General features: G+C 39.0%; 1 protein-coding gene across 12 annotated transcripts in view; it reads left to right on the plus strand.

Annotated features, from left to right (window-relative positions):
* Window positions 1–23035, plus strand: part of Khc-73 (Kinesin heavy chain 73) — a 213525-nt gene that overhangs the window by 183484 nt on the left and 7006 nt on the right. For 4 of the 12 annotated variants that reach the window (XM_069505128.1, XM_069505141.1, XM_069505134.1 and 1 more), the window contains 20 exons: window positions 576–840; window positions 1394–1590; window positions 1956–2116; window positions 2558–2672; window positions 2926–3027; window positions 3539–3644; window positions 4436–4627; window positions 4989–5133; window positions 5405–5553; window positions 6210–6355; window positions 7428–7568; window positions 13043–13217; window positions 16146–16211; window positions 17826–17977; window positions 18350–18476; window positions 18891–19334; window positions 19741–19874; window positions 20840–20990; window positions 21595–21759; window positions 22505–22657. In XM_069505128.1, the coding sequence (XP_069361229.1) occupies window positions 576–840; window positions 1394–1590; window positions 1956–2116; window positions 2558–2672; window positions 2926–3027; window positions 3539–3644; window positions 4436–4627; window positions 4989–5133; window positions 5405–5553; window positions 6210–6355; window positions 7428–7568; window positions 13043–13217; window positions 16146–16211; window positions 17826–17977; window positions 18350–18476; window positions 18891–19334; window positions 19741–19874; window positions 20840–20990; window positions 21595–21759; window positions 22505–22657 (3286 nt within the window). Of the gene's footprint in view, window positions 1–575; window positions 841–1393; window positions 1591–1955; window positions 2117–2557; window positions 2673–2925; window positions 3028–3538; window positions 3645–4435; window positions 4628–4988; window positions 5134–5404; window positions 5554–6209; window positions 6356–7427; window positions 7569–10843; window positions 10886–13042; window positions 13218–16145; window positions 16212–17825; window positions 17978–18349; window positions 18477–18890; window positions 19335–19740; window positions 19875–20839; window positions 20991–21594; window positions 21760–22504; window positions 22658–23035 lie in introns of all 12 variants that reach the window. The other 8 variants (XM_069505165.1, XM_069505171.1, XM_069505136.1 and 5 more) reach the window with 7 other exon arrangements.

Raw genomic sequence — 23035 nt, forward strand, 5'->3', positions numbered from 1 at the left:
TTGAAAGAATACCGCGCCGCCTCCACTTTCGCACATGCCTGCAGAAAATTTTAAAACGTTAAATTCCGTCATTTTGATGCGGCCGGCGTGGAAAAATGCCGGGTGGCTACTGGACAGGACATGCATATGGAGACGCAGTAAACCAAATCTGTACCGTGCCGCTGCTGCGCTTACCGTATCAGGAACGGTCCATTGAAATATAGGCGCTCTGTAAGCTTTCGGTACCGCGTATACTTACCGAGTGTGCTGATGTCGTACTGTTGTACTGCTGCACCAATTAATTAGAACAGGGCCTTGGATAACTGTTTATTCAGTAAAATTCGGTTGGCCAATATTGGGTATCGACAACTGAATTCTGACTCCGCATTTTCCTAAAGGATCCAGGAAATTACAAAGTAAATTCGAATTACAAAGGAGCGAAACGAAACGAAAAAAAGAAACGAAAATTACAAAGAAAAAAACATTTTTACAATGAGATCTAATTTGTTTAATATTATTTCCCAGTAGAAATGTTTTACCTGATCAGGCATAAATTATGTACTTAGGGTTTTCTTAATCATGACGGGTTTCCCCAGGTAACAATCCGTGTGGTGATCAAACAAGCGAGTGGGCTACCTCCGTCGCTCTCCAACTTCGTGTTCTGCCAGTACACGCTATGGAGTGGCGGCGAGCCAGTGGTGGTGGCGCCACATGTCAGCGCGGATACACCACCGGCTCCTGTCTCCCCCGCGACCATTCCCTCGCCAGCATCACCGCGACACCAGCTCATGACCTTCAGATTTGACCATAAGAAAGACTTCAGCATACCACTCACTGAAGAGTTTATTGAGCATTGTGCTGGTAAGTTCAAGTTATCATTACCAACTTTGTGTTCATAGATACATGGTTTAGGACAGCAGAAACTCGTGAATATAACGCCAGTACCTCATCGTCATCCATTACGAAAAATTGGGTAAGTTGATAATTTTTCTGACTTAGTATATTCTTTGGGGTGGTAGCGAGCCAGTAGCAGTGGCGCCACATGTCAGTGTGGATATATCGCCGGCTTCCGTCTCCCCCTCATAACCCTTCAGATTTGACCATAAGAAACAATTCAGCGGTATACGCTGAATGAGGAGTTTACTGAGCATTGTGCTGGTAAAAAAGATGGTACCTACTGTGTATTCATAGTCCGTGGTTTAGGGTAGTTCGTGAATTTCCACGCCCGTCACAGCACCGCAGCGTCAAGATTTATGAGGAGTATGACAAAATAGGGTTAGGCTAGCTCTCAGACCATTTGGCTTTTAATTTTCCTTGAATCACTGAGGACTCATAAAATTCTTTAAAGGCAAAATAATATGTTGCATCTGCTTGAATTCTACAGTTTTTTCAACTTTCTAACTTTGTTTCGCAGAGGGTGCATTATCAATCGAGGTATGGGGTCACAGGTCGGCGGGCTTCAGTCGCACGTGCGGCAACTGGGAGGTGGAGCAGCAGCAACTGGCGAAAGCGAGATCGCTGGCGGACCGTTGGGCTGAGCTCACGCGCAAGATCGAGCTCTGGGTGGAGATACACGAGCTCAACGAGCAAGGGGAGTACGCGCCTGTCGAGGTTAGTGATTGGGTCAGTAAACAATGATAGTCAAAATGGGCGTAAATCTGTTTCAAATGTATCTCAAATGAAAGCTTATTATTACTAGTACTTTAGGCTACAGCTTTACAAGAACTAAAGTCATCAAAGAACAGAGATAGGGCCACTAGAATATACGTTTTTCAACTACATAATACAACACTAAATGTTATATAACATGATCATTGACGTCCCGTGCCGTTTAGAAAGCGATAAGGGCCAGCTCTTACTAAAAACTGACATACTTCTTCGATGTTAGCCCGCTTCCATCTTAGACTAGATTGCATCATCACTTGCCATCAGGTGAGATCACAGGTGAGGGAAAAACTAACGTTGTGTATTGGTAGGTGACGCCACGGAGTGACATCGTGACGGGTGGCGTGTATCAAGTCCGGCAAGGGCAGCAGAGGCGCGTGGGGGTGAGAGTGCGACCGGCTGCCAACTCCGGCACGCTGCCCATCATCTGTCAACATATCGTTAGCGTGGAACTCGGCTCCGTTACGGTCAGGTATGTTCCCATTTTCTTATAGCTGGGAAATGCGTTTACCCATTGTTCCCCCTGAAAGCCAGCCAGCTAACCAGCCAACCAGCTGGAGGGAAGGTATGTGGGACACCCACCCACTAAAACCAAGCGGCGCTCCTGCTCGTCGCCTGGCTACTGGGTCGCGGGAGCACCGAAGCAATCAACCGCGACCCACCCAGCGACTTCCGCCGAGGCGGACCTTTCACCGGAGACCCCCCACTCACGAGGTTCCCCACCACACGTGCGCCCCGTTGCCCTTTACATCGTACTACGTACTTTCAAATAAATAAAATAAAAAATCAAGTACTGTTGAGTCAGCGGTCTTTTTAAATACTTTCGTGCGAATGTATTTTATAAATTCCTAGTGCACATTTGAAACATTATATCATTCGGATTTTTAAACGTTTGTTTTTGCGTGTAACCCAGATCGCGCCTGCAAAAGCCGTTGGACTCTTACCAGGAAGAGGACCTGGCGGTGCTCAGGGAGCGTTGGAGCGACGCGCTCGCTCGCCGCAGACAACACTTACACGCTCAATTACAAGTAAGTAGCACACTTTTAAAGCGATGCTTCTAAAGCATCTTTGCACGCTTGGCCCCCAGTAGGTCAATTTCGGAAAACCTGTATCTATCATTATTACAATCGCCATTGTTGTCATTGGCTGAACTTATGCCATTCGTGTTGCAACAATGTATTGTAGCTCTATAGCATCTATTACCTTTTTGGTTTCTAATCGTGGTGTTGAATCTAATGATCAGTTTCTTTATAGTCATTGTTATTTCTTGTATTTTTCTAGAAACTAGTAAACATGTCACCGTCAATGAAAAGCGAGCGAGATTCGGAGCGGGAGCAGTCGCTCGTGGAGCAGTGGGTCTCGCTCACCGAAGAGAGGAATGCGGTAAGATATATGATTTATATAATTTTTATTAAATTTTTTACTTTTCAAAACTGCAAAAATCAGCAAAAGTAATTTGTTATAAATGACATAGGAGATTTTAAAGCATCTACAATTACTAAATGTTCGACTCATAGTTTTTTGAAGCGTTTATATTAAAAAAATCCCACGATACACATAACCAAAGTGTTATGACTTATAATAGGTACTATTTTAATAGAATCACACTGCCTTGCTTACAGTATTCAGTGCTCACGATAAGGTGTTTCATGTTCTCATTTTTGAGAACACTATATTATGGTATCTGTGAATATCCTATGTACATAGTACTCTGTGGTGAATATTAATAATTCACCACAATATTCACCTCAGAGTATTATGTGCATAGGATATTTCATAGAGTACAGTGTCGCTAACTTTGGAATTTCATTTCCGAATTTTTCATGAGATTCTGGTCTACCTATACAAGTATACAAGCATTGTGTCACCTTTCTAAATAAATAAAATGTTATAGGTGCTGGTTCCTAGTCCGGGTAGCCCGATACCGGGTGCGCCCGCCGCCTGGAACCCGCCTCCTGGGATGGAGCAACATATTCCTGTGCTTTTCCTGGATCTCAACGGTATGTTTTACGTCCCCTTACACAAAATATTAACTTTCCGAAAAAAAACTTGTGTACAGCATTTGTACATTCTCTTCTAACCAAGATTTTTTAAGAATTTACAGCGATGATGTGTGAAAGATGAAGTAAATCAAATGGGCAGCGAAGAATATTGGTTAATTTTGATTAGCGTTTCATTTGGACAACATATTTTCACGCGGCTCCACTGTAGTTACATACCAGTCCACTTTGGTTCTATATTGGAAACTATTCCATACAAATACCTGCAGTTGTAAATGCAATACTGTGAAATGAAATTCAGGGCCGGAAGGCAGATTGCTCTGCCATAATATCAGGAAACTAAAACTTATACTAAATTAACAGGGCCAATAGCAAAACTTATGGCATTATTTTCCCTGCATAAAAGAGGCCCTAAATTTTAAAATATTGTCAAACGTATGAGCATTCCGAACCAGTGGTAAATTAAAACTACCTGACTATTCATAAGCACTTTTAAAAAGTTTACATGAATAAAAAAACATTCTATTCTATTCTATGAAATGAAATGAAATGAAAATCTTTTTTATTCGTATAAACTTTTACAAGTGCTTACGAATAGTCGGATGCATCTACCACTGGTTCGGAATGCCTTTCCTGCCGAGAAGAACCAGCAAGAAACTCGGCGGTTGCTCTTTTCAAATATTTGATATAGGTACAAAATTCTATAATCTATTCTATTCTATTCTATTTTATTCTATTCTATTCTATTATATTCATTAAGCCTGTATTTACGAGAAAATTATGTAATTTAGCGGATGACCTCACAACACACTCATCGGGCGAGGAAGTTACAGTGGCGGGTCTCCACTCCATACTTCCCAAAGAGCACGGCCATAAGTTCTACGAGCTAACCATCCTGCATCACCACGACAAGGATGTATCGGCGGTCGCTTCCTGGGACTCCTCCATACACGACTCGCAATACCTCAACCGCGTTACTGAAGGTATAGCAAAAAGATGTCGCTACTAGATGAGAGTGAGAATACACATCACAAATTTCGTCACTGGCAGTAAGCGGGCTGTAGCTTAGTGGTTAGAGCGTCGGGCGCGATCCCAGGAGACGCGGGTTCGATTCCTGCCGGTTCGCAATTTTTGATGTGTATTTAAAAATTATTTAGAAATTTCCTTCAAGTGTAGGTGAAACACTATAAAAATTATAAAATATGGTATACTTACCATTTTATTCTTACTTAATTTTAGTTATCTCACTTCTGATGTATCAAAAAAGGAAGTATGTTGTAGTATTGGGTCTCCTCCATTCCTTACTTCCCAAAGAACACTATATTTCTGCCTTTGATTCCGCAGCGAACGAACGCGTGTACCTGATATTGAAAACAACGGTGCGGCTATCGCACCCCGCGCCCATGGACCTCATCCTACGAAAACGACTCGCGCTCAACATCTACAAGAGACAGAGCCTTACAGACAGGATACGCAAGAGAATTGTCAGGTAATATTCGTCTTCATTATTTCTTCACTAGCTGATTTCATTCGCGTGGATTTAGGTTTTTAAAATTCCCGTCGGAACACCTTGATTTTCGGAGATCAAAAGTAGCCTATGTCACTCTCCAGGCCTTTAGCTATACCCATGCAAAAAATCACCTCGATCCGTTGCTCAATTGCGACGTAATTGAAGGACAAACAAACAAACCAATAAACCAACAAACAAACACACTTTCGCATTTATAATAAGGTTACTGATTGATCTTGTTCCGTTTCAGAAGCGACCAGCTATCGGCGACGGGCGTTACATATGAAGTGGTGTCCAACATTCCGAAAGCATCCGAGGAGTTAGAGGAGCGTGAGAGTTTGGCGCAAATCGCCGCCACCGGGGAAGATTCCAGTGCAGCTGACGGGGAAACTTATATCGGTTTGTTATTTAGTTTTTCATCTCTTTACCTCTTTCTTTCTTCCTTCTCCCTCTCATTCTCCCTCCTCCCTTCTCTCATTCTCCCTACTCCCCACATTCTCCCTTCCCTTTCTCATCCTCCCTTCCCTCTCTCTTTTCTTACCTGGTGATAGGTGATCATGCAGTCTAAGATAGTAGCGGGTTAACTTGCAAGGAGTATGATAATTTTACCGTTTAATTTTGCCGTGCCACCGAAAAAAGGGTAACAAGATTGATAGATAAATTCCCTTTTGCATCTATAATATTTATTGCAGTACTAGTTGTTGCCCGCGACTTTATCAGCGTAGAACTTTTTTAAAAAATCCCGTGGGAAATCATTGATTTTCCGGAATAAAAAGTAGCGCTTTGCACGCTATCACTGTGCCAAATTTCTCCAAAATAATATGGTAAACGGACGGGCCGTGAGAAGGTTACAGACAGACACACACTTCCGCATTTTAATATTAGTATGGATTGATAAGTAATTTTTTATTTTATCGACATAATAAAAAGTTACAATTTTACACCACACTTTTAGACCAAAGCTCTAAATAAAAACCGAGACTGGTGTTTGCAATTTGTAGTCCAAATAGACCGTAGTCTGTGCTAGGGCTGACAAAGATATATTATGTTTACAGAAAAATACACTCGTGGCGTAAGTGCAGTAGAGAGCATACTCACACTGGACCGCTTGCGTCAAAGCGTTGCTGTCAAAGAGTTGGAGCAGGCTCGCGGACAACCAATCACCATGAGGAAAACCGCCTCTGTACCCAACTTCTCACAGGTGAGCCGACATTCAAAATCACTCCCTAATCATTATGTATTAAGGTTCATTTTTGAAACTCATACCTTCATTTCAAAAGTACAGTTTTCATAAGGACTGGAAAATTATCATTGACGGCTTCATGCCTAAAATTACACGTAGCTCTTAAAATTGATGACTAATGAGATATCACTGCATTTTTTTTGTATTTAACGGATATTTGAATTTTACTTTCGTATTTTTCTATTACTAATGGTGCATTTCCACTGAATCGGAGTGTAGCGGATACGTGTGTTATCGACCAATCAAATCATTGAGAGATGAGGCAATAAAATTATCACGTCATTTAACAAAAACCTGATTGGTCTAATGAACACGTCTCCGCTCCGTTTAGGCTTCAGTGGAAACTCACAATACAACTAACACATAATGCTGTTTTAGTTAGTACGTTGTGAGTGCTCCAATGACATTCAAGGGAATTATGGATGGGAATTAATAACGAAATCAATTTAAGTATCTGTATCTGTCGATTAGTTACTTAGAGTAACGTTTTTGGCATTAGTCGTATGGCCAATAATTATGCTGCAATTTTTTTAGCAGCATAATTACTGTTGTATATTGATAAGATAAACTTAATATGGTTCAAAATTTAATACAATCAGTCAAGGACAGTAATGCTTTGAAAAAATATTTTGACAGTGATTTTTCATCAGTTAGACGTGTTGTAATAAAATAACAAATCGAGATTTTTTAAATTTAACTGACAATTTATTATTTTGCTCACGTAATCACAGCTTAACATACAAATAGGTGACGTCACAAGTACAATAACACGCAGACAAATAACAAAATAGAAACGTACCAACGCCAACGTGTCACTAGTACAGTACGCGGCAGAAAATAATGTACATCGACCTTTAGAAAGAGCGGTTTCGTAGAACGTCTCTGTCGCTGAGACCGACAAAACGTCACATAGGTACGAGTGACAGAGACAACGCTCTACAAAACTGATTCTAAAGGTCGATGTACATTATTTTCTGGTATTTTGTACCAACGCCAACGTGTCACTAGTATGTAATTATGGTATTTTCAGGGAACTTTCTCACGACGCGATGCGTTACAAACTTTATGCAACGCAACGCAATACGTTGTCCGTTTCGTATCAACATTGCAAGGTGCGGAATTGTCGGATTCGGCGAAAGTCGACCCAGAAAGCGTTGCATCGCGTAGCGTGGTGAGAAAATACCCTAATACATTATGTTGCGTCCGCTTTACAACTATATACTTCGCTGATACGGCACAATTTGTATCTGTCACGAACTGTTGAGCCTTCTACAAACATGACGCGTACTTAGCGCGCGTCGAGATGTAATAGCGCCGCGCTAGAACGTTGCTTAGTCTTGTACTCTCTAACCCCCCGATCCCACTTGTCGTTTGTCGCTTGATGTTCCAGTGACACTTTGACACAAAATCGGTTTCCGGCATGTGTGAATAGCTTCATATAAAATGTTCTGCCACTGGAACATCCGATTTAAATCCGGGCCCGACAAACGACAAGTGGGAACGGGGGGTAAGCGACGCTATACCATCTTGACGCGCGCTAAGTCTACGTTCTGTTTGTAGAAGGCTTTAAGGTAGACTTTTTGTGGGTCGTGACTAAAGCGATTCACGACCGCGACTGACGCGACAATAATATTAAACATTATGAAAGTGTATGTCGCCGCTTCCGAACTGCCGCTTCAGACGCGTTTTACCCACACCATACACTTTCATAGTGTAAGACCTTTTACGCACGGCCGACTAGTCGCCCGGCAACTCAGTCGACGGTGACCGTTAGAATCTGTAATGGAATATGTCTGGAAGTCGTCGTGCCTATGAAACTTCCATATAAATTATAGATTCTAACGGTCGTCGTCGACCGAGTTGCCGAGCGACTAGTCGACCGTGCGTGATGGGTCTTAAGTATTGTCGCGCTAGTCGCGTGCGTCAATCGCTCAGGCCGCGACTCGCGGAAGCCTACTTTTAGATTATGTATCGTTTCTACACCGGCTAAGTCGATGTCGTGAAGCTTTTCACACAATATGTATTGGACGCGCGCGCAAGCTTTACTAAACAAATTAAACGCTTTGGCTGGTAATCAATATTGTGTGACTAACACATTAACATTTCTTATTTAATATTATTTTCTTATCTTATATGTCAGTTACTACATAACAGTGATTTCTTAGAAGTTACTTTCTGTTTCTTTTCTACTAACAAAGTATTTTTTTTATTTTTATTTTTATTTTTGTTTATTTGAAAGTAATCAACAGCGTAAATACATAATTATTATTTAAATTTAAATCTAGGTATAACAGAAGGCCAAAAGAGATTACTTAAAATTATAATTAAACTATTTTAACAGAATAGAGTTAGAATAAATGTAGGTATATACAATAATAAAATAAAATTACAACAGTGTGTGTATGATTGTATGTGTATGTGTATGCGTATGTGAGTGTGTGCTTATGAGTATGTGTGAGCGTGTGTGCATGTGTGTGTGTGTGTAAATGGGAGTGTATGATTGCATGCATATTTAGATGTTAGCTACTTTTTTTTTTGTTTTACGATGATAGTTTCTTAATTCCTTTTTAAATTTATTGTTTGATATTAATATATTTTTAATAAATTTTATTTATTTCAAGTCAAGTTCAAGTTTAAGTCAAGATAATATCGCACACTAAAAACATGTTTTCGAAATATTAATTGCCAACTGCGATACTAAAATATTCATTAACAAAAAGGTTTTATAAATATTTTACATACATTTACAAAAACTGCAGTTAGTTATTCCGGACACGGCTCAACAAATAAAACTCTTCACCGAATAGCACACACATTTAGACTATAAACATTACGAAAATAATATGTTTATATCAATATTGCTTGCCAAAGAATTGTATACACGAGCGAGTTTAAACGTTGCAATTTTCGATAAACGTTCTATCAAAAATATTATTAGACGCCGATTATAAGCTTCGTTAAGTTTAGTTCAGTCCTAGTTTTTGGTGAAACTGATGACCAAATTGACACGATTGATGTGCTAACATTAAACAGTTCATCAACGCATCATAACTATTTTAATTTAATTTAATTTAAAATAACTTTATTGTTAATAGATTTACAGAGTGTAAGAATACAGGATACACTTAAAAAACAAAGGGCGACCTTATCACTAAAGTGATCTCTTCCAGGCAACCCATACTTAAGAACTTATAGAACTGTAAGACGGGGAGTCGCAATGTAGCTATAAATATAATATATATAGGTATATATAAACACATACACTCTAATAGGTACATACTATAAAATATAATATATACAATATACATGTATATAAATACTATATAAAATCAATATAGTACAATTAAATAAATAATACATACTACATAGCTAACTGTACATATAGTTATGGCAGAAAATCTACAGTGATAGATAGTGTTTCTTGACACGGTTTTTAAAGATTGCCAGCGATTTGGAGCGTCTTATTTCGACCGGAAGTGCATTCCACAGCGAAGCTGCTTTTACAGTAAATGATTCCGCGTAGCCATGCGTATTATGTTTGGTCGTTATAAGCTTGAAATCGAAACAGGAACGCAGGCCGCGATCACGTTCGAAGGAGCTAAAAAATTTAAACTGATCTTTAAGGTAGGGTGGTGACCAGGGATGGAAAAGTGTGGCAAATAGGATAGAAAGAACATGCAGATTACGTCGATGCCTAATAGGGAGCCAGTTCAGTTTTTTACGATATTCAGATACATGGTCGTATTTCCTTAGACCAAAAATGAACCGAATGCACAAGTTTTTGAAAAGACATTTAGAAAATACATCATTTCGGGTGATGAATCTATGAGTCAACGCCTCACAAGTTTAGTTTGCTTAGGCGCAAGCTAAAACTACCCTATTCTGTCATTTCCGTCACTCTTTACTCTTCAATTGATATAATGCTATACTGAACGTGTATAACCTTTGTTTCGTTTCTGTTTCATATCATAAAAATGTGCTTAATTCGGTAGTATGCAAATGTCGAACTAAACTAAATTGACACGTGTAAAAGTAGTGCTATGCTCCTCGGCAGCACTACTGTGGAAAGTTATAGTAATACTTTTAAATCTGTCGAGTTAGTTAGCTTAAAGATTTGTATGCAATGGTAATTGGATTTGTAGGCAATAGGTTCTATTTCACAAAGACCGTTTGGCTGTTTGTGTCAGTGTACACGTACACATCGTTATGGAGTGCGTGGCACTTCAGTCTCAACCGCGATGCGGTCTACGTTACGCACACAAATGCGTTAACGCTTATCGGTACACTCACTACTACAACCAAAGCTGAACGGTCATCTTGAAATATAACAAATACACTTGTTTCAAAATCAAATAAACTGTACGCACGACACGAACGACTACGTCAATAAGCTTGCTTGTGTAGACAATCTCTAATGTGTGTGTTGTGCTACGCACGCGTGCTCAGCTGTCGCAGGCGCTCGAGAACGCGGCCAAGAACGGGACGAACGTGAGTCAGAGCATGGCCCTACATAATAGCCTTGCTATCCTTTTGGTTGCATTCCATCTGTTTATATTATAGGTATACCGATTAACGGAGACGGTTCCTTAGGCAACTGCGAGTGACAGTTCATGTAACGGGTTTTTTTATTTCAATTTTACACGACATTCCACTGTGCTATAATTTATTTTTTATAATTCTAATTTTTCCTTTGTCGTTACTTGTACTAATTCTCGGAGTTGAGCCTATAGCGGGAAAAAGTTCGTTCGAGTTCGCGCGAATTTTGGTTCCGGTAGAAATTGCTTTAGGGTTTTTTTATATTCTAATGTATGTAACGGTTAATGTTTTGTATTTGTTTATTGAAAAGTCTGCAATCTCACCATGATGTAGCATTGTCTCTATCGCCCTTACCACACTGAGCAGTTATCTCAGGAACCGTCTCATTTTAATGGTAGGCCTATAGCTCGGGTGTTCTATGGGCACTGTAAATATTATATCATCATCGATATTTATTTCTCTTTAGGTGGAGACGTAGATTAGAAATTAGAATTCATCATAAATCATCCGCACACGATTCAATGAATGTGTTCATAATTCATGAGATGTGTTTACCTAAATGTATATTAACTGATTCATCGATAATAAAATATCATAATCATCGAATGTGAATGGTCGTTGTGGCTTTAGCAATTTTTTTGTTAAAATTGTGCCATCGGGCCTATGTTACAAAAATCTTTACTTTGTCTATTTTAGCAGTAATGTTCGAAACATAGTTGCTATATTAGTTATCAAAGTGAAATTTCATTCTTCGTTCCATTTATAGGTAGGTTAGGCAAATTTTACTGTCCGAAAAATGGGGTAATATTCTTTTACATGGTCTGGTTGTGCACAATCTTTCGTATATTTATCAAGTTAAGGTGACACAAAAGCACTACTATGTTCCATAAGTTTGACATTTTCGAATACCAAAGCACTACCTACCTGAGAAAATTTGAGGTTTATGGGCAATTTGAATATTCCACAAAAAATATGCACATTGCGTTGAAAAAATTCTTATAGATGAATGATGAAATATAATGAATAATAATATGGGATCAATCTAAACTATCTGTGTCTGATAAAAAAATCTTCAAGAACTTTTATGTTGAATGCTGCATACAAAGCGTCTTTGTATCTCCCTACGTAACAATCACTTCGCTCAATTTCCTGCTTGTCTTCATTTTAGAATGACAAAATTGTCCATCCCTTTCTGTCATCTAACCATCTGCGTCTGGTAAGCACCCTTAGCACGGAACTTTGACAGCAACTATGTGATTCAATGTTCACAAGCACTTCTGATTGGCTGATACTCTTCCACTGTTGGCTAAAATACACAATTGAAGCAAGAGTACAATAAATTCAGCCAATAACAACAATGATATTATGTGATAATCAGATGTTCGGTCTAGAGGGTGCACACCAACATGGAAATTCTTGTTATCGGTATGTATCTTGCTAAAATATGTGCTTATGCGGTTGAACACCAATCTATAAACTTAATTGACAGGTGTAAACATAGTGTTATTCTTTTTATAATAGAACAGTTATGTGACAAGAATGGCATTAATTTTAGGCCTGTTTTGGTATAGATATTTTGTACAAATAATTTTGTAAATCACCAATAGGGATGATGACTACTAGTCAAATCAGCGACTTTTTATCAAACGTCAAAATGGGGCTCGCTTAATATGGGAGGAGCTTGTATGTACCTTTGGAAGACCCTCTATTTGGTAATTCCTAAGAAATAATTTATTTTTGACATAGTCGTCATCCCAATTGGCAATTTTTTTTGTACATAATATTATAAATACTATCTGTTCAATACTATCTGTTGTGTGTAGTTTAAACGCTAAAATATACATAATATTCCCAAAATTAACTAGGCCACACGCTTCTCATGAAAATAAACCTGTCAGTTTTGTTTAGTTTTGAGATTGTCTTGATTGCAACTGAATGAGCTACATTGTGTTTTAGCTATTAACTGGAGAGACCAACCAATCGAGAGGATTGCGATGATCTCGTCATTTCGGGAAAGGGGATCTCTTGCGCGAAACTTTTCCTTTCAAGATTAATCTTGTAATGAAAGGATTTCCTTGCAATGGTATAGCAAAATGAAATGCTTCTCAGATCATGCGCCTGGACTCGTCATTCGAGTCGCTGTCAGGACTGGGCGGCGGGCGGTCGGGCAGCGTCGCCGACCTTGCGGACGAGACGCCGCGTCGCAACGTACACCGACACTCGTACGCTGCGCCCGCGCATACCGACTCCGATATAGCTACGCCTACTAAACCGTTCGGCCTGGGTAAGTTACGCGATGTGATATCCTACAAATTACGTACATTTGGTTATATATTATAGTTTAATTTGAAGTCTTAGCTGGCGATCTATAGTGGTAATTTATTAACGCATACGTCCTACGGCTTAGGAGGTTTTGTCAGATATTGTAGAGTAATGATTTTGTCATGTTTGCTGTAAAATTAACAAATTCAATAGGGATATTTTTATTTAAGATTTAATTGGAGTGCAGTTAACCTAAGCATTTATTTTTAATATTTATTACACATGGTAAATTCTATAAGTAATTCAGATATCTGTTGTTAAAGTAGAAGTAAAGATATAAGTACGTGTAGTAAAACCTATTTCAGTTCAATTATAATTATTATTAGTTATAATTAAGTAAAATCGAAATGCTATTTTTTTCAATACCAAATTCTAATTTCTGTCATTCCTATGAACTTTCATTTTTGTTTTACAGAACACAAACCCATTTTATTCATTAAATTATTAAACCTACATTCATATCTCCTTTAAATATAATATTTATTAATGTGAAAAATAATAATTGTTTGTACAAAAATATTGAGTAATGATGCACCAAGTAGTGTAGGATGTTTTGAAACATTTTGGCGTGTACAACAAAATCAGAATACAGTTGCACGATATTATAGTTTAGATTATTACGACCAGAGTAGTTAAACCCAAATAGAACAGAGAAAAATGTATTTTTACTAATGTACACATCACACATTTAGTAACACGTTCCCTTTTTCGTTTCACAAATTAAACCCTACAGTCACCAGTACCTACATTGATTTACCATTTCGTTCCACTTGCTTCGTGGCGATGCTATGCTCCATACACTATCACTCTTCTCTTTCTTCCCATTTCTTCTCTATATCTCTCTCAGTTGAGATTGTCTTTATAATAACTTATCAAAATTTTGCAAAGTATGCATTTGAATGGAATTCCATGCGTAAACATACTCTCACGCGGGAAAACGCAAGAAGAATACAGTTTTTACCTCTGACTCAACTAATCCTGTTGGCACATACAGTGATGGCAAAACAAGCAGCCTAATCTGAAAATGCAACATGTCATAGACTGAGATCTGTTTTTTTGTACAGAGCGCAGCCATATGCCTCGTGTTCAGATTGGACTACTTGTGTTGCGCGCATTATATTTACTGGTTAACTTCTACACTCTGACATGGCGTCAAATTAGCTAACGGCGGCGAAGCAATCAGCAATTTATGTACCAACAAAATGAGTTGAGTCGGCGTTGGAAACTAATCATCCCGTATGAAAACAAACTTTCATTTATTATTATTATTGAATGAGGCTAGCCGCACTTGGGATTCATTTTCGTACGAATTTGACTCTGAAGTACGACAACTCGCACCCAGTCTCCCATAGTACTTGGAAAGTTGGGATTGTTCGTGCCTGTTCGGACGTGTTCGCATAAGTTAAATTCGCACGAAAACGCATCCAAAGTGCGGGCGGCTAGCCGTAAACCTTTCATGGGATTACATTCAGATACATCTTACCTTAGTTTATACATTAAGAGACTATTCGAGCCAGGTGGCCTAAATTTTGAACCCAGCTTCAACTAACGATATTTTTTTTGTATGTTGATTCCTCGCTACCTTCAGGCTCGTTTCTATCAGGTAAACCGATGACAATCAATGGTACTGACTCGGAATGGCAACTGTATGGCAAAATTATATAGACTTTATTGTTTAATGCAACATTGGAACAAAATAGTTGTGCTGTGAAATTACGATTGAAATCATTTACCTTTTTAGAAGTTTTGATTGGCTGTAGATTTTTTGGGAAATCATTAATATCACTAAAATTATGGGGATTTTGGGATTGAAATTCCCAAAAAAATTGTTGAAACAGAAAGAAAACATTTTCTGTAAAATTATGACTCAACTACAGAAACTGCCAACTCTAGAATTTTCTGTAGCATACACAGTAGTCAAATAATAGAAGTTTTTAAACAATCAATGGAAATGAATTGGCAAATAGTGATATGGGTTAAAACCCCTGAAAATGTCGAGCTTCGAGCATCCAGCTTCTGTCGTTGTTTTACCCTGTATTTGTTTGCGTGTCTCTTTTATTTGCATGGAAAACGCATGACCTGTAATTATTCCTTTCACTCCCTCACGTGAACTATTTTATATGGACTGCAGCAAAAAATGCTTATTGTTTAGGAAATCTTCAACTGAAAATTAGTGAACTATGAAATTTCTTATAAAATGGTATGTAAAAGAGGAAAGATGTTTTAAACGGTATTCGTAAAACAGGCAAACTAAATATTTCTTGTCTTTGATAAATTAAAAACTTGAAAGACAGTTTTGTATCGATGTAAAAGTAGATAGCAAAAGTAGTAATAGAAAAGAATTGGTCGTAGGATTGTGTATGTGTTAGGTATTATATTTCAAATGCATGAAAAGTAGCCAACTGAAATGTGTTTGATACATTTGAAGGCATACTGTATTGTGGATAGAACATAAGAATATGTATAATCGACGCATGGAATTAGACTATAATATTACCTATTAAACGTAGATTCAATCTACTTATATGTCGCATAAAATTAAGCAGAAATAAAATGTTGTACATCACTGTAGTCACTGTAAAAACTTATTTTAATATAATGTGCATTGAAAATTAACTACTACTAAACAAACATAAATCATAGCTTCCTCACGTTCAAAATGCATAAAGTTCTGATGTTATCAATGGTTTTTTTCAGGACATTATATTCTTTTACAATTTTCGTTTTTATTTCGAATTCTATTAATCCTCGATAGGTTTGAATTATTGGATCTAAAAGGTTTGTTAATACTCTACATATAATTTGTTGCACAAGGTTAGGATATAAAAAAATGTTCCGTATGATCTACTTTCTAAGTTTAGATATAAGAATGTTAATATTTGTATTGCAGCTCGGCCAACGTTCCTTAACTTGAATTTGAACCTGAACTCACTGCGACTGCAGACGCCAAACAAGTGTACGTCACGATATTAAGTCGTAGAATCATTTAGATTGGCTTGTTTGTATACTTTTGTTTGGTTACGTCTCACACAATTTTGGTTCTGCTCATTTTTTCTAGTTATTTATTGGTACGTGTGTCACGCACCCCTAAGAATTGCAAACTTTTGATCGGGCATCAATCATTTGCGTTTCAACAGAGCAAGTTTAACAATAATGCGACCGAAGTTGATGGACTTCATAATAAGGTTAAAAAGTTGATAGACTTGTAAATAAGCCTATCAACTTGTTGACGGATCGACTGTTGATTCTGCGGGCGCAGTACTGGAATAAGCGTTCACACGTACCAATTTCGTGTGAAATAAACAATTATCGATTTTAATTTGAAGCGATGTCATCTATTGTTTTATATTTATTTGCTACGACTCTTTAGGGGTTTCTTGGTTTGAAAATTGGCATGAAAATTATTTGCGAAGTATTCGTAGCATGAATTGGCATTTATCAAAATTTCGTATAAACTTTGTATAATATTTATAGTGGTATTTTGATATTTTGTTAATATGCAAGTTTTCACAGCTAGAAATTCATTATCTTATAAAAAATATTTGAGAGAATATTTAAGCTTTAGAGCAATTATTTGTAGTGTCTGTTCTTTGATTTAGCTGTTGACTGTTGTACATATTATTTGTTAAATTATTAGTAAGTGAAATTCATTTGACTTTATTACTTTTAATCGCAAGACAAAAAAGGTTATTTATGTAAAGTTATAATGTTTTAAAAGGCATTTGGTTTTGTAGGAAATACTTTGTGGGATCTTAGAATTTTTTTCTAGCATTGTCTTTATTATTATTTCACTTGTTGTTATAGGTATAACGATTAGAGCGTTTCGCTTAGCTATTAATTTATTAAATTATGTTTCTCTGATCTATGCACAACTTTTATTAAAATGGCAAGTGGTTTTTCACTGATCCTGTGAAAAGTACATACAATATTTCTACGATAAAAAATATTTTAATACATATCAAAAATCGTGGAAACGGCATGTATTCCTTGAAGTGTAGGTAAAAACACTTTGTAAAATTACGAAAAACTAACTGATGCCCACGCGACTTCGCGTGGATTTAGTATTTAAAAATTCCGTTGGGATCCTTTGATTTTCCGGGATAAAAAGTAGCCTATGTCACTACAACCAGGTCCAGGTTTTTAACTACAACCATGCAAAAAATCACGCTGATTGAAGGGCAAACCAACAAATCAATAAACCAACAAACAAACACACTTTCGCATTTATAATATGGGTAGTGATGAAAAATAGTTTATGTGTCGACTAACTCTTGTTTAAAAGGTTCTACGTTGGCTTTTAAAAGTAGATCGTCAACTGTAACGTCTAGTAGATGTTACTACCAATCGCTTAGAAACGTACATATTGAAAATTTCGTCGTTGGTAGTGACCGAAGTGACGGATTTAAGTCCGCAACAGTCAGCGCGATGCAGGTTCTCAACTCCTACCGGTTTTGCAATTTTTGATGTGTACCTATTAAAAATTTATTTCGACATTTCCTTCATGTGTAAGTAAAAACCCTTTGCCAAAAGAAAAAAGTTCCACATATTAATAGTAATTTCCGTGCTGTAGCGTCCCCAGCGAGCGCCAAGTTGGGCTTGCGTATGACGACGCTGCACGAGGAGCCGGGCCGCAGGAACGACGACGACTCGCACTCCGAGCCCGAGGCGCCGCCCACGGACGAGCTCACCACGCCGCGATCACACGTATGTCAAACTAATAACGTGAGTTAGTTCTACTTCACTTGTTCAGCGGTTTCAGTACATATTCAAGAGGTGATGAAAACTAGAATAATAAGTTCGCTTCTAAACTCTATTGGGGCTTAGAAAAATTGGCTGTCTGTTCTGTTCTGAAAAGTTTCTGGATAATATAACGAAACCGTCAGTGTTTGAATTTTGAGGTTTTTATAATCTGTCAATGCAAATTGTAAACTATTGCTATGGTCCACAAATCTTTGGCAGTTTTTAAAAATCTATCGATGTGATGATAGACAAACGTTCTGGTACTAAGAGTTTGTGACAAGTTCTGGGATGTTCAATTTAGTGTTTCGGGGTATTTTGTGCAAAGTCAGTATTGAATTCATTGAAATATTCCAGCGCACGCGGTCCAGAGGATCCTCTCGCGGGTTCCTGCCGACCTCGAAGACGTTAGACTCGCTGCACGAGCTTGCTTGCGAACGAGTACCCAACAAAAATTCTCCTTCAATATCCTCAAGCGGTTATGGTAAGATACTTTTGCATATCCCTAACACATTATTGAAGGGTATTTATTTTTCATCATACATACCTATGTATTCAAAAAACAAACATTGGCGTTAGGGGCTAGCGGAAACAAAATTCTAATTTGTTCCTATGGGAGTTTGAATTTTCTTTATTCTGATTGATCCATGTTCGTGCTTTAGTATGTTTTGTTTTTCTCTCATAGGTAGTGATGAAAAATAGTGTGTGTCACTCGGCGCCAAAATATTTTGTTCTCGGGCGGCGTATATTGAATTCCTCTCTAAGCTCAGGATTCTAAAATAGAATCCTTCACTTTCACTCACGCTTTGAATTCAAAAAACGCCCCCGAGAAACAAAATATCACTTTGGCCCCTTGTAACACAAATAACTATTCTAACCTCTATTTCCTTGTTTGCAGGCTCACAAGCTGTGTCATCGACAAACCTCACAAACGACGACACACTCTCAATAAGGAGTATGTCAGTCGACGACACACCCGATTTCGACAGGACAATGGACTACTCACACCTCAGTCGGACGAAAACCTCCATGGCGGGACTCAGGAACGAAATCACAGAACTGAGGAACGACATCACTGAATTAAAGAACGAAATCGTTGAATCAAAGAACGAGCTAGAAGAAACGTCGTTCGAAATTCCGAAAGCGAAGACCCCGGTACTAACTCCCGGTTCGAGAAATCGTATCAATCCATTCTTAAGGGATTGTGAGGACGTTCCTAAAAACGATCAACTGGTAGATCCTTTGGGAGCGCTACCGGTTGAAAATACGGTATTATCTAGTCAGTTACACAAAACCGAGCCTGTACAAGTCAATGGGGAGGCGAGTCATGAAACGTCGTTTGGTGAGTGAACGAAAATACAGAAAAAAAGTATCTTTTTCTGAGTCCTCCATTAGTCACATTATTTATCGGGATAACAATGCGGTTGGCTCCCAAAGCTTTCCGCTTACGATTTGACTCTTACATTAAACCATTTTTTTCTATTTTAGTGATAATAACAGAGACTGAGAGCTTTGAGTTTGTTGTGGGCTCTTCTCAGACCTGGGCGGGCGCATTTGGAACCCTCGTAACTTTAGTTTTAAGTTTACGTAATTAATTATCAGCACTACAATATTGTATTGCCAATTTAGCAATTGACCATCAGAAAGTGTATACAATAATACCCAATACCAGAGACAATACTCTCAAATATAAAAGGAATATGTACTTCTATTAGGAGTCAACTAATAATAATGTGTGTTTTAATTAGGTGAAGCTGAAGTAGAATCAGTAAGTTCCGAACAGTCAAGTCATGAAGGCCGAAGTCGTGAAGCGTCTTCAGTGGGAGAAAGTGACTCTCCCGGGACTGATCCAGTCGTCAACACGTCGTTACCTGCGGGAAAGGTACGTGACTGCTGCTTATAACGCCTATTTAGGGGGTGTAGCTTGAAATGAGTCAGTAATGTGCCTAAAAGTATCTACCTGGAAATCTTAAATTATAAACTCTTGAGCCACAAGAAATGGTCTAAACTTTAGAAACTCTACAGAAACTCTTTTTTACTGTGGGGTTATTTCATTCAAACATATTGATTGATTGGCTCCCTCGTATCTCATTTGAACCTGTAAGATTTGGAATGCCCTTTCGGTTTCAGTTTTCCCCATTTAATTTACTCGCTCTCAATTTAGGTACCTTCAAATCAAGAGTGAATAGGCATCTTCTAAATCTAGGCTACACCTTAGGCTGTATCATCATCTGCCGGCAGGTTTCATTGAAGCCAAGAGCTAGTTAATCTATAAATGGGAATCCACACTGCCAAGTTATCCCGACAGATGGCGCGTTAGCGAACCGGCCATAGAGGTAGTATCATCTATGGAACCGGCTATAACTGAGATGTCAAACGCCGTGATTTAAAAAAATATTGTCATGTAACATAATTAAACCTTAATCTAAGTAAGAAACTATGAACATAACAACTTTCTTTGGCCAGACCTCTTGTGGCAATCTCTGACATCAGTTTTGTTTGTCTGTGGATCCTCATTAAATACTATTGTTGTGAAATTATCTCAGAATAAGGACTGTTAGAAGTAGCCCTATTGTGACACTTACTGTTAGAGCGAGATAGCTAAATGCATTTAAGCTCTTGTTAGAACGTGAAAAAATGATTATGCTTTGTCCTTATCACCGTGGCCACTTTTTTTTGTTTGTCAAAATGTATTTGTACGTGAGTATTTGACAAACAACGTGAAGTGTAGAAGGAATGACATTTCACAAGTAAGAAAATCTGCTTGAGCGAGAGGGACTGAGGGGGCCACGCTAGTTGCAAATCTGGACATATCTGTGGAAATTATGAATGTCACATTGTCTGTAGGTGGTGCGTCGTCGCGCAGGCGCATCGGCACGTAACGCGGCGCGCCAGTCGTACCCCTCCGCGCGCCCCAAGTCTGCGCACGAGCCAATGCACGCACACGTGCGCGCGCTGCGGGACACGCCCGCTTCCTCCACTGAACGGATCGGTGATGGTAAGCATCGTCATTATCGTCCAACTAGCCCACTGATCTCGACTAATACAAGTATTCTGGACCTGCGATTGCCGACCTGTTTTTGAAGAAACTTTATTTTCGCCATTTTGGCACTGATAGCAAGCAGTGAACGTTTTCTTGGCACTAAATGTTAGTGATGAGCAATCTATCAAAATAGTGTCAACATGGAGACCATTTGATACGGTACCCAGTTTTAATTCCCGGTACGCTGGGTGGGGCTCTTCTAATTGGCACAAAAAATAACTATCATTTTGTATGTCGCACATCTCTTTCTGCGTACTTTCATCACATTTCTATAAAAAAGTTAAAGAAGACTTTTGTGAAGAACTTATTTACAATTTTTTAAGCGAAGCTTCTTTACGAATGTTTGAAATTGGGGCCTAAATGACGAAATATTAGTCACCAAACCTGCATAACTGAGAGCTCTCCCTAATGTTCTCAAAGATGTATGAAGTCGCCATTGCGCACTTGTCTAGCGTGGTAGGATTATGGCCCAAACCTTTGCCATTCCAAGAGGCAATCCATGCTCATAGTGGCCTGGGTGGGCTGACTATGATGACGATGGCATTCTGTATGATTGCAGAAGAATGTTCGGAGAGCGGGCGCTTCAACACGGTGCCGGAGTGGGTGACGCTGGGCGAGAGCGTGCAGCTTCGGTTGAGCAGCAGCACAGGCGTGGTGGCGTATATTGGCCCCACGCACTTCGCGCCCGGCCTGTGGGTCGGGGTCGAACTGGACGCCCCTACTGGTGAGTGTTATATTGGAGAAGTTTCATGGGATTTTACGACCCTAGTCCCTAGAATCCTCTAGATTATAACCTACCATATTTTGATTTTAGTCCGACACTAATGGCAAGCCTACCTATTACGCAGCTGTTCTCATTTGGTCACGTGACCCGAGCTATGTACCATATTATATCTATAGTAACGTGCCTCTTCACGGAACTTATCTCTTATGAGAGAGTGTATAAGAGGTTAAGGTTTAGGCGATAGTAAGGGAGAGTGCTTGGGCTTTAAGTTTCAGACTGCAGTGATGTGCGAGCTGAGTTGCACTTTATTACATCGTCATAAGAGTTGCTTTTTATATAAACTTCTTCTATTTTCTGTACTTGTAAGGTATGTTAAGTATTCTGTGATATAAATGCGGTATTCTCGTACTCGTAAAAAAAAGCTGTGATAGATAGATAGTGGTTAGGACGTCCGCCTTCTAATCGGAAGTCGGGGGTTCGATCCCGGGCACCTCTAACTTTTCGGAGTTATTTGCGTTTTTGAGTAATTAAATATCACTTGCTTTAACGGTGAAGGAAAACATCGTGAGTAAACCTGCATCCCTGAGAGTTCTCCATAATGTTCTCAAAGGTGTGCGAAGTCTACCAATCCGCACATGGCCAGCGTGGTAGGCTATGGCCTAAACCTTCTCACTCTGAGAGGAGACCCGTGCTCTGCATGCAGTGAGCCGACAATGAGTTGATCATGATGATGATTCTCGTACAGGCAAGAACGACGGGTCGGTGGGCGGCGCGCGCTACTTCAACTGCCGCGCGCGGCACGGCATCTTCGTGCGCGCCGACAAGCTCGTGCACGACCGGCGCGGCCGCTCGGCGCGCGCCTTCCGCGACAGCGAGCTCAAGCGCGCCACCAGCAAGGGTAACCTACTTTTTTACACGACTAAAACATATATAAAATTTAATAGTTATGCATTGTAAAGTAAATAACGGGTAAATACGACGGTTAATATCGATATGATGAATTATCGAAATTTCGACTCAGTTGCACGAGTCGTGGTCTCGACGGGATTGCTGCGAAAGATGAAGTTTGAGCTGTCATGGGCATGTCTTGCGCCGACGATGTATAACGCGTGCCAATGAAGAAACGATTCGAAACGAAACGCTATGTGTATGCCTAATTTCACTTACACCATTCCAACTCTGGTACATATAAAAGAAATTGACTGACTAACGGCGCTTTTTCAATTCGTTTATTTTTTGGCACGTGATAAACATTCACCCAACTTGCCCGTTGGGG

Source organism: Maniola hyperantus, chromosome 2 (assembly GCF_902806685.2).
Source record: "Maniola hyperantus chromosome 2, iAphHyp1.2, whole genome shotgun sequence".
NCBI classification, from domain to species: domain Eukaryota; kingdom Metazoa; phylum Arthropoda; class Insecta; order Lepidoptera; family Nymphalidae; genus Maniola; species Maniola hyperantus.